Source organism: Notamacropus eugenii, chromosome 4, assembly GCF_028372415.1.
Source record: "Notamacropus eugenii isolate mMacEug1 chromosome 4, mMacEug1.pri_v2, whole genome shotgun sequence".
Classification (NCBI taxonomy): Eukaryota; Metazoa; Chordata; class Mammalia; order Diprotodontia; family Macropodidae; genus Notamacropus; species Notamacropus eugenii.
In genome coordinates, this window is record NC_092875.1 from 345,745,098 (window position 1) to 345,757,324 (window position 12,227).

Here is a 12,227-nt window from a genome sequence, read left to right on the forward strand (position 1 = left end):
AATTTCCTCCCTGTCTCACTAATCCTTTAAAAAATGTATTATAAGGAATGACTTTTTGGGAACTGAGAGGGATACAGAGGGAAAGCAGTGTAAAAACAAAGTATAAATATATATATATTTTTTAAAATTAAATTTATTTAACTTTTAACATTCATTTTCACAAAATTTTGGGTTACAAATTTTCTCCCCTTTTATCCCCTCCCCCCCCAAACACCAAGCATTCTAATTGCCCCTATGACCAATCTGCTCTCTCTTCTATCATCCCCCTCTGCCCTTGTCTCCATCTTCTCTTTTGTCCTGTAGGGCCAGATAGCTTTCTATACCCCTTTACCTGTATTTCTTATTTCCTAGTGGCAAGAACATTACTCGACAGTTGATCCTAACACTTTGAGTTCCAACTTCTCTTCCTCCCTCCCTCTCCACCCCTTCCCTTTGGAAGGCAAGCAATTCAATATAGGCCAAATCTGTGTAGTTTTGCAAATGACTTCCATAATAGTTGTGTTGTATAGGACTAACTATATTTCCCTCCATCCTATCCTGTCCCCCATTACTTCTATTCTCTTTTGATCCTATCCCTCCCCAAAAGTGTCGACCTCGAATTGCACTCTCGTCCCCATGCCCTCCCTTCTATCATCCCCCCGACCCTGCTTGTCCCCTTATCCCCCACTTTCCTGTATTGTGAGATAGGTTTTCATACCAAAATGAGTGTGCATTTTATTCTTTCCTTTAGTGGAATGTGATGAGAGTAGACTTCATGTTTTTCTCTCACCTCCCCTCTTTATCCCTCCACTAATGAGTCTTTTGCTTGCCTCTTTTATGAGAGATAATTTGCCCCATTCAATTTCTCCCTTTCTCCTCCCAATATCTTTCTCTCTCACTGCTTGATTTCATTTTTTTTTTAAGATATGATCCCATCTTCTTCAATTCACTCTGTGCACTCTGTCTCTATGTGTGTGTGTGTGTGCATGTGTGTGTGTGTGTAATCCCACCCAGTACCCACATACTAAAATGTTTCAAGAGTTACAAATATTGTCTTTCCATGTAGGAATGTAAACAGTTCAACTTTAGTAAGTCCCTTATGACTTCTCTTTGCTGTTCACCTTTTCATGCTTCTCTTCATTCTTGTGTTTGAAAGTCAAATTTTCTTTTCAGCTCTGGTCTTTTCATCAAGAATGCTTGAAAATCCTCTATTTCACTGAAAGACCAATTTTTCCCCTGAAGTATTATACTCAGTTTTGCTGGGTAGATGATTCTTGGTTTTAGTCCTAGTTCCTTTGACTTCTGGAATATCCTATTCCATGCCTTTCAATCCCTTAATGTAGAAGCTGCTAGATCTTGTGTTATCCTGATTGTATTTCCACAATACTTGAATTGTTTCTTTCTAGCTGCTTGCAATATTTTCTCCTGGACCTGGGAACTCTGGAATTTGGCCACAATGTTCCTAGGAGTTTCTCTTTTTGGATCTCTTTCATGCGGTGTTCTGTGGATTCCTTGAATATTTATTTTGCCCTCTGGTTCTAGAATCTCAGGGCAATTTTCCTTGATAATTTCATGAAAGATGATGTCTAGGCGCTTCTTTTGATCATGGCTTTCAGGTAGTCCCATAATTTTTAAATTGTCTCTCCTGGATCTATTTTCCAGGTCAGTTGTTTTTCCAATGAGATATTTCACATTATCTTCCATTTTTCCATTCTTCTCACTTTGTTCTGTGATTTCTTGCTTTCTCATAAAGTCCTTAGCCTCCATCTGTGCCATTCTAATTTTGAAAGAACTATTTTCTTCAGTGAGCTTTTGAATCTCCTTTTCCATCTGGCTAATTCTGCTTTTGAAAGCATTCTTCTCCTCACTGGCTTTTTGAACCTCTTTTGCCAATTGAGTTAGGCTAGTTTTCAAGGTGTTATTTTCTTCAACATTTTTTTGGATCTCCTTTAGCAGGGAGCTGATCTGTTGTTCATGCTTTGACTTCATGTCTCTCATTTCTCTTCCCAGCTTTTCCTCCACCTCTCTAACTTGATTTTCAAAATTCTTTTTGAGCTCTTCCATGGCCTGAGCCCATTGGGTGGGCTGGGACACAGAAGCCTTGACTTCTGTGTCTTTGCCTGATGGTAAGCATTGTTCTTCCTCATCAGAAAGGAAGGGAGGAAATGCCTGTTCACCAAGAAATTAACCTTCTATAGTCTTATTTCTTTTCCCTTTTCTGGGCATTTTCCCAGCCAGTGACTTGACCTCTGAATATTCTCCTCACACCCACCTCGCCTCCTGATCCTCCCAGCCAGTGTTTGGGGTCTGAGATTCAAATGCTGCTTCCCGCCTTAGGGCTTTTGGTGGGGGCAGGGCTGCTATTCAGTGTGAGATTAAGTTCATGTGCTGAGGTTGGGGCAGGGCCGCCTCTCAGGCTCAGTTCCCTCAGGGGGTTTATGCATAGACCTTCCACAATGGATCCAGGCTCCTGCCTGCTTGGGGAGCCCTGGTCTGCAGCCGCCTCTCAGCTTCTACCTCCCGGGGGGGGCCTGAGTTGTGGGGGCACCCCACTCCCCTCTCGACCCGCCAAAGAGACTCTCTCACCGACCCCCGTCACCTGTGGGTGGAGGGACTTGTGCGGCCGCTGGAGATCCCGTCCCTGAAGCCTGCTCGGATCTGTACCTCTCGGTGCCGCGGCCGCAGCAGGTCTGGGCTGGGCTCTGCGTCTGCAGCGCGACGGACCTTTTGCGAGAGGTTTGCAGGTCCCTCTGTGGGTGGAGGGACCTGAGTGGCCGCTGGAGATCCCGTCCCTGAAGCCCACTTGGATCTTTTCCTCTCAGTGCTGCGACCGCGGCAGGGCTGCACTCAGCTTCCAGTCCCGGCGCCCAGTCCGCAGCACGAAGGACCCCCCGCGAGAGGTTTGCAGGTCTCTCCGGAACAGAAATCTCCCTCGCTCCAATGTTCCGTGGCCTCTGGGTGCAGAATTCGCCGCGAGTTACTTCCCTGTAGCTGTTCTATGGGTTGTGGGTTCGGAGCTATGTGTATGTGCGTCTTTCTACTCCGCCATCTTGGCTCCGCCCCCCTATAAATATATTTTTTAAAAAATATACATGCAGGGTCAACATACATGTATGAATATGAAATATAATTACCTTCTTATTTTTGGTTCCCTTATTAGATACTTTGGCTCCAACAATGCTGTCTACATTGACAATTGGTCGAAGACCATTGGGTTTGGGGATAAACCGGAGTCTGGATGCCAGGCAGATAAATCTTGTTTCCAAATTTTGCATAATCTCCTCTTCTGACAATGCTCTAAGTTGCACTTTATCAAAGTGTTTTCTAAAACAAAAATAACTATGAAATTAAGAATAGTAATGATGATGAAGATAAGTTAATAATAAAATAATAATAGCACTTATATAACAGTACCTTTTATGTGCTAAGTTATTTACAAATATTATTTTATCTGATCCTCACAACAACTCTGGGAGTTTAGGTGCTATTATTATTTCCATTTTACAACTGAGCAAACTATTGTAAGTTATTGTAAATGACTTGTCCAAGGTCACACCATTAGTAATAGTAACTTGAATTTTAATCACATACCTTTGCATTCCATTAGTGGCCCACAGAATAATAAATACTACTTATTCACTAATAATTATTCCATTAGCAGCCCATCAAATAATAACTATTAAGTTGCTAGACAAATACACATATAGATAAGATTTCAATTAAAAGTAAATTAAATCATCTATAATAGCTAGCATTTACATAGCATTTTAAGGTTTATAAAGTGCTTCACATGTAATTTCATTCAATCCTCAAAATAACCCTGGAAGATAGGTGATGCTGCTATTATAATCATCCCCAACTGAAACAGACTAAGTGACTTGCCCAGTGCGAGAGCTAAAAAGTTGCTGGGGCAAGACTTCAACTCAGATCATAAATCCCAAGTCTTTCCTTAAGCCAGATCAAATCTACACTTAAGACACCACAGCAAGGCAGTCAGGTATGGAGCTTATCAGCTGAAATTCATGGGCTCTCTACTTCACAAAGAGGCTAGGACTTGGAGCTCAGCAACATTATAGTCAACTAGGATAACAATGGAATAAATGAATTCAGTGTAGCTGGAGAATGGGGCAATAGTGAACTGACAAAGAAATGCCCATGGTGACACTTTTCACATACAAAGAAATGATGTGTATCTGCTATCTTTAATGACATGTTCCTCAAGGGCAATTTTTTCCCTCTGTGAGTATGATGAGCTTGTGTACTTAACTATCCATAATTCTACAGCTATTCCCCCTTATGACCAACTGCTTGCTTCTTTAGGATGGTTGAGAGACACACAAAGCAGCCTAAGAACAAATTCTCTCCTTACAAGACTATCTGGGTCCTTCTGGATAGTGAACATGGCCTCATTCGTATCTGGTTCTAAACAACTGTGCTAGTAACTTTGGAAGATTTACATACTCTGATCAACACAATGACCAATCATGATTTCCAGAGGATCAATGATGAAACACCGTACCCACCTCCTGCCAAAGAGGTGACAGATGCTGGTGACAGACTGATAAAGGTATGTGTTTTCGGGACACAGTCAAGGTAGCTATTGGTTTTGTTTGACTACGCTTTTTAAGGATTTTTGTTTCTTCTTCAGTGGGAATTAGGAAGAAAGTAAAAGGAAGAGAATTTTGTTAATTAAAAAAGTTATTTTAAATAAAAAAAAAACCCTTGCTATCGGCTACTGGCAGAATTCACATAGAAGATGTAGTTATTCTTTTATAACTGTCTTTTGGGCACTAAAATTATGACTATAGGCTTGGAGAAAGCTCTAACCTTTTATCAACATGGGGTCATGGTTAAGAAAATATAGGGAGCCCTAATTGTTGTAATTGGCCAAGGTGCCTGGGCACTATAATGGAAAGAGTATTGGCTACTTGTGACCCAAACCAGAGTCTTCCAGGCACCCAGGATCAACTGACAAGGAACAAAAGTTTGATCCCAAGCCATTTACAGAAAAGCAAGAAATAATAATTTTAATTACATGATACAGTACCCTCCTACCTCCTATACTGCACCAAAGCAGTATTCTCATACTTCTTAGCTCTCAGAAAGCTCCAAAGGAGCAAAATCTCCTAAGAACACATACTTTATTCATTTCCACTTGTTTTCCTGAAAGAAACTTTCCCCCCAAGTTAACATGATGAAGGCATACTTTTGGCTGAGACTTCAGCAACGTGGTTTCCAGTTTTTACTAAATGAAGTGAATGGGCAGCTAGGTGGTGCAGTGGATAGAGCACAAGTGCAGGAGTCAGGAGGACCTGAGTTCAGATCTCACCTCAGACACTTGACACTCACTAGCTGTGTGACCTTGGGCAAGTCACTTAACTCCAGTTGCCTCATCCTGGGCCATCTCCAGTCATCCTGATGAATATCTGGTCACTGGATTCAGATGGCTGTGGAGGAGAAGTGAGGCTGGTGACCTGCACAGCCCTCCCTCACTCAAAACAAAGTCAAGTGCAAGTCATGTCATCACTTCTCTGATGGCATGGTCTTCTTCGACAATGAAGGACGAACACAAATTCAATAAGGAAATTACTAACTTCACCAGAAACAAAAATTCTAGAATTTGTCCAATTGCAAATATGGATACTTCTTCAAGAGGGAGCTCTCATGGACCACTGATGGTCTGTGGCTCATACCTAGAGAAGCACTGAGTATTAAGTGCAAAAAGAGCAGAAGTAGCTGAACCAAAGCAGGACCTTCTTTTTAGCCTTCTGTGCAATTATATGCATCTCCTAAGTTGGAGCAATGCCCAAAGTTGGAAATTGATTTGATTAATCATTAGGATCATGAAAAACCAAATGTTCAAGAAAATATTCAACACTCAGTTTGGAAAATTAGCCAACTCTGTAGAAGATCTGATCTCCAAACTTAAGAGATTGTTCTGTCTTCTGCTGAAATTTTACTGTATTGAACACTTCTTGAAATAAGTGGACCATTGGGTGGAACTTGAATATCCTGTCCTTTAAAAGGAGGGTATTATTCCAATGGTAATATATATGGACTGATCTATACTAACAAGGAGTCCCTTCAATGCAATTCAACATTAGACATTTTTTAATGTTAATATGTGCAAACATAAAGAATGTCACAGTCCCTATCCTATGTTCTATTAAAGGGGAAAGGGAGAGAATGGTGTAGGAGCATACAGTTAAATATAATGCTAGACAAAGTATTTGGTCTACCCCCAACCCAGCTCTTTACTTTTCTTGAGAATGGAAGACTTCTTTCTCATTTCTGCCAATCTGTTGAAATCTGACTTTTCTCTTCAGTTTCTTCCTTTTCTTAACCAAGCTGTTATAGAATATAACTGGATTCTGGCTTACTGGTCTACTTAGTAGGGTTACCAACCTGTTAGGTCTACCCCAAAAAATTGGTTTATCCACTAGATCCTTGGCACTACTCCTGCTCAGAAAGCTAGAGAGACACTTCTTCCAGTGGAACATATATGTAACTATTTTTAAAGCAAACAGGATAAAACTAGTAAGAGTTATGTTCCCTGGATCAGAGAGAGCATTCAATTTCATAACTCTAAATCTGAGATTGTTTCACACAACCTGGGAGAAGTACAGGACCAGCACTTCACAGCTAGCATTTGAATACCAGACAATAACTTCCTTCTTATATCTGTATCATCCCCTTCTCCGGCTTAGGTTGTGCTCTAGAGAGAAATACCTGATGCCAATGTTTTGCAGCTTGCTCCAAACACATTTCCGGTAGAAGAAGAGCCTATTTTTCTGGAACATGGTCTCAGTGACATAAAAAAAGGACCTGATCAACTCAACCACATATGTGTCCATCAACCAGTATACAAATTTGGCCAAGATCTCTTCACGCAAACGATGTTCTGAGGCTGGAACAAAGTGATTCCCTGAAATGAGTTCAAATGTCAGAAAATTAAATTATGTCCCCACAGTCCATGAGCTTCATTACTGAAGAGCAATCTTCATCCTCATCACCTTAACTCTCCCACCCTCATTTAGGTCATAGGTGAAAAAAAAAAATGGAAATTACAAGGACTCTGGAATCTCCCAACAGAATATTAGTTTCCCCCAGGGCAGGGACTGTTTAATGTCTGTTTTTACATCCCCAGTGCCTAGCATCATTATCATCCTGACATTTAACATTTATGGCACTTAAGAATTTACAATATTATCCCATTTTGATACTCAAAAAACTCTGTGAGACAAGTGCTATTCTTATTACCATTTTACAGATGAGGAAACTGAGATAGAAGTGAAGTGATTTCCCCACAGAACTAGGTAAGTATCGGAGGGCTGGATCTGAACTCAGGTCTTCCTGACTCTACTCTAGGCCTAGCTCTCTATCAATTCACCCCCTAGCTGCATCACTAATCAGCTGCTATTAAATAAGACTCAGTACCTTTCACCAGGGCAAGCCAAGTGCAGTCCTTCACTCGCATCTTCCACATCAGCTCCCGAAGAGAAAACTTGTCATGTTTTCCCAAAGTGAGGAATTTCCTCACATTCTTAAAGAAGCGGCATTTGTTGTAAGTTGATCCCCAGAGTTCAGCAGGCACCAGACGGTGAAGACACTCCCTCAGAAACATATATACTTGCCAAGGGCTACTGTGCCAACTGAGAAGCTGATGGACATCACTACCACCCTTGCCTCGGAACACACTCTTCCCAGATGCACATGACACTGGCTGGGTATTTTGAGAAATCCTACTGGCAAGAACTGATTCTTTGTCAGGCATCTGGTCTGCAAGTGAGCAACTAGGTTTCTCTGTGTTGTTACTTCCACAGCTTAGGGGAGTTTCAGAACTCTGTTCCCTCTGCTGACCTTGGTCTTGGCTTTGATGTTGCACTTCCTCAGCTTTGGTTAACTGGCTGGAAGCAACAGATTGTGGCTTTTTCAGTTGGCTGGAAGGATCTGCCTTGGCTGCTGAAAACCTCAGGGGACAGTTCTTTTTCAGAAGCACGAAATAAGGACACTTTCGGTGATTCTTTATCAATTCCTTAAAAAGGTGCCGCATCTGCCAGTAACGTTTGGGGAGACGTCTCTTTTTCCAGGGGGTCCTTTGCTGCTGTGGGTCACCTTTCTGCTCAAAGAGATGACTAGTTAAGAAAATGGTTTCAACCAGTCTTTGACCCCCAGATAGTGAATCGTGTAAATGGTTCAGCAGAAATGATGTAGGCAAACATTCTCTGAAGTTGCGGGCAGAATATAAGAAACGTTTCCTGTTAATGTATACAATGGAACCGGAGGCACTTCTCAGTCTCTTTGGTTGTTCATTTCCAGGGCACAGTGGTTGTGTGAAAATGGCATCCTTTTGTTCAGTCCCTCCATCCAACCCTTCTTCTGAAGACTTGGCTTCTATTATATCTTCAGAAGTGGATTTGATAATGGAAGTATCATGACATGATAAATCCCCTTCATTATGTTCCAAAAGGGAAAGGCCACCCTTGGTAGCCTTGGTCTCGATGAAACAGTCCTCCCTACCACCATCTTCTTCAAGGGCAGACTTCTCATTGCAGAAATGCTTTGAAGAGCAGATTTCCATTGATGTTTGGGTTATGTTCTCAGCACTGTCTGAATTAGACTCATTCTCATGAAGTTCAAAACCCTGTTCCAAAATCAGTTCTTTTCTCTTCTCAAGAAGGCACTTCTCTTTCTTTGGTCGCTTTGCTGAAATCTCACTTTCCTCTTCATCCTTCCGTTGCCTTTTTGATAGCAGAGCCATCATGGAATGTGCTGAATGGGCTGGTTCTTCTATTTGGTCAGCATTAGATCCCTGCTCAGTTCCACAGGAATTTTCAGGTCTGTCTTCAAGAGGTTCTTCTACCAGATCCTCTGCACTATTCTGATTTTGACCTGCAACTTTTAAGGTCTTGTCTTTGGATCTAAGTATTGCTTTCCTCAAATCCAATTTGACTGAGGATTTTTTCTGGAAGGAAATCTTCTTTCTGACATTGTCAAGTGAGACATTTGGTTCCTCCTTCGGATATTTTTTTCGCAAGAACCCAGATGGAGAGACAGAATCTTTTAAATTGAGTTCATAGATAGGTAGCCCAGAGATCTGGTAAGAGCAGGTTGGGGGTACCATCATGAAAATGGAACAGTGCTCTAACATATACATCATCACATCATCTCCTATCCTGCTTAAAAGTATCTCCCACAAGGCACTGACACTAATTGTTTCTGTTACTGTGTTAGGGTGATAGTTGTAGACGTTTGTGGTAAACTTAACTGGCAATGGCATTCTATTTTCCTCTAAAAGGGTGTATCCAAAAGCCAGAATATTCTTTTTTTTCTTTTCACAAATCCTCTGGACAATTCTAGCAACTACTTCCTTCTGGGAAGACAGCTAAAGAAAGAAAAAAATTCAAAATTGCTGATGGCAGTTTTTTCCAACTTTCTAAATAATATTCATAAGGTGATCCTGGGACCAAAATTCATCTCAATGTTACTCAAAGCAGAGAGCCAATTCAAAACTACATTCAACAACATTTTAAAGTTTCTTCCATATGCAGGGCACCAGGCTAGAAGAAACTAGAACCATATCCCCTTGAAAGTAGATTAAAGAAAATATAAGTCAATCAACAACCATTTTAAAGGCACCAACCATGTGCCAATGCTGGGGATAGAAAGGCAAAATATAAAGCCTGCTTTCAAGGGTCTCACATTCTAATGGAGAGACATAATCCTTTCCCTTGTATTCTACAGGGAGTAAGACAACCTATACATTTAAGTATATCGATAAATAGAAAGCAATTAAACAAAAGGTAGTTTGGGAATGAGTTCACAAATTAGCAGCTGGGAGAAAGCAGAAAGATTTCCTGAACAGGATGCTGCTCAAGGCACATTGCGAAAAAAATAAGGGATGGTACAAGACAAAGGTAAGGAAGGAGTGCATTCCAGACATGAAAGATAATGGCCAATTCAAAGTCCCAGAGAAGGAAAATGGAATGTTTGTGTAAACAATAGAGAAAAGTCTAGTTAAGCTTCACCCTAAAGTCAGGCAAATGGAGTAATGCATAATGAGGATGGGGCCAGGTTGTGAAAGGCCTTAAAAAGCTCCATAAAAGAGTTTACATGTTCTAGAATGGAAGGTGGAAGTACCAGAGAGCCCGTAGAGTTTACTGAATAGGAGAGTGCCAAGATCAGATCTGAGCTTATAAAAAAATCACTTTTGTGGTGACTGTGTGGAAAACGCATGCAAAGGGAAAGAAACATGAGGGAGGGAGATAAAAGATAAGGCTATCATAATGGTTCAGGGAGGAAGTGATAACTTTGTAAATAGAAATGGAAGGAGGTTGTAAAGGTAGAAATGGTGGGACCTAGAAAGTGATTGGATATGTGGTGTGGTGCTAAGGTTATAAACCTGACATGCTAGAAGAATAGTAGTATCCTCAACAGAAATAGGAGTGGGTTTTGGGGAAGAGGTAATGAGTTCTGTTTTGGATATGAGCTTGAGATGTCTCTGGGACGTCCAATCTGAAACATCCAATAGGCAAGGAGCGATGGAATTCAACAGAAACGCTGGGACTTGAATATTTCGTTTTACTAGATGATGGAGTCACCCAATGAGAGAAGAGGGCCCATAATATGGCTCTGGAAGACACCCACACAGGGGGCGTGCCCAGGATGAAGAACCAGCAAAGCATCCTGAGAAGGAATGGTGGTTAGGTTAAGAGGAAAACCAGGACAGAGTGTTTTTTACAAAAATTGGGGACGGGAGGATAGTCAACAGTGTCCAATGACACAGGTCAAAAAAGATGAGTCAAGAAAGCCCCCAGATTTGGTCATTAAGAGATCACTGGTAACTTTAGAGAAAGCAATTTCAGTCCCTGTGATGGGATCCAAGGCCATACTACAAAGGTCGAGAAGAGAATGAGAAAAGACTGTAGAAGGATTTTTCCAAGAGTCTAGCTGAGAACGGGAGAGGAGATATAGAGCAATTAAATGCTAGAGGAGATAATAAGGTTCAGAGAGTTCTTTAAGAATTGGGGAACCTTGGGCACATTTGAAAGCAACAGGGAAGGAATCAACAGATAGGGAGAGATTGAAGGTTAAGGAATGGGGGGGAGGGGGTGGAAGGTGCAATCTATAAGAGAAAAACCCGGGGAATGGAATCTAAGAGCACAGGTAGAACGGCTGGCTTTGGCAGGAAGGGCTCATCTCATCACAGAGAGAGGTGGAAAGTAAGAGGTGACTTCCGCAGGGAAGGTATGTGGAGCTTAAGGACAGCCTGAAGATGCTTCAGTGGGGAGTGGAACAGGAAATTACCTATGGAGAAATGAAAGGTAGAGTCCGAGCAGCCCAAGGTGTTAAATGACTTGCTTCCCTGAAACAATTGGAGTATTTAATCCAAATACTCTCTTGGTCGAGTGGGTAGAAAGGAGCAGGCCCCCCGCCAACCGCCAGCCACTGAGGAAGCCCCGAGTTTCGGTCCGATACTCCCACCCCAGGGCTCCTGGCAAGGATGCATGCATTACCTGCCGGAAGGTGAGAGGCCTGGGGAGGGGCCGGGCACCCCACGGCACACACACCACACAGCCGGACACAAAAACCTGGAAGACCTCGGGATCCCCGCTGCGCAGGAGCCGCACGGCTACCTGCTGGTCCGGCCGGTCCCCCGGAGCCCGCGCGGTCCGCGCCTCGTCCTCGAGGCGCTGCACGAACTCCGCCAGCCCCAGCACATCCCGGTAGCTGTCCCGCAGCACCTCGCGCACCGGGCGGAAGGCCGCCGAGGCCAGCAAGGAGCGCGGGGCCGGGGGCCGGGAAGCCATGGTGCGCGAGGGCCCGGGAGGGTGGGCGCCGCCGCTCCTCCCGCTGCTGCACCTGCCTGCGCTGCAGCTGCCACCCAGAGAGCAGGCTAGGAGCCCGCCGCGGAGGCAGACCAAGGGGCGGCTGGGAGCGGCGAGGCCGGGCGAGGAGGGTAACCCGGGGGAGCCCGAGCTGGGCTGCAGCCCGCAGCGGGGCGGGGCGGGGAGAAGAGGCAGGCGGAAGAGGAAAAGGGGAGGGGGCTTTGGGGCGTCTGGGCTCTTAAAGGGACAACAGCGCCTGGGAAAAGACTAGAAGGTGTCAGGAAGGATTCTGGAGCCCAATTGTTAATTTTCATTTACACTTTCTGGGAGAAGCCATATTTGATAATTCAACATTGTTAATTCAATGTTGGGGGAGGGGGGAGTCCTTAAGTACCTACTAAGTACCTATCTATTAAGCAC

General features: G+C 43.2%; 1 protein-coding gene across 8 annotated transcripts in view; it reads right to left on the reverse strand.

Moving 5' to 3' along the window:
- The window catches only part of TERT (telomerase reverse transcriptase), a 53,343-nt gene extending 41,330 nt beyond the window's left edge, over positions 1 to 12,013 (reverse strand). For 7 of the 8 annotated variants that reach the window (XR_011966233.1, XR_011966235.1, XR_011966234.1 and 4 more), the window contains exons 1-4: positions 11,496 to 12,013; positions 7,417 to 9,364; positions 6,709 to 6,904; positions 3,114 to 3,303 (exon numbers count right to left, since the gene is read on the reverse strand). Coding sequence is in view for 5 of the 8 variants with exons in the window: in XM_072605357.1 (XP_072461458.1) it covers positions 3,114 to 3,303; positions 6,709 to 6,904; positions 7,417 to 9,364; positions 11,496 to 11,789 (2,628 nt within the window). In the remaining 3 variants the exon portion in view is untranslated. The remainder of the gene's footprint in view (positions 1 to 3,113; positions 3,304 to 6,708; positions 6,905 to 7,416; positions 9,365 to 11,495) is intronic. The other variant, XM_072605360.1, reaches the window with a different exon arrangement.
- Positions 12,014 to 12,227: the final 214 nt, after the last annotated feature.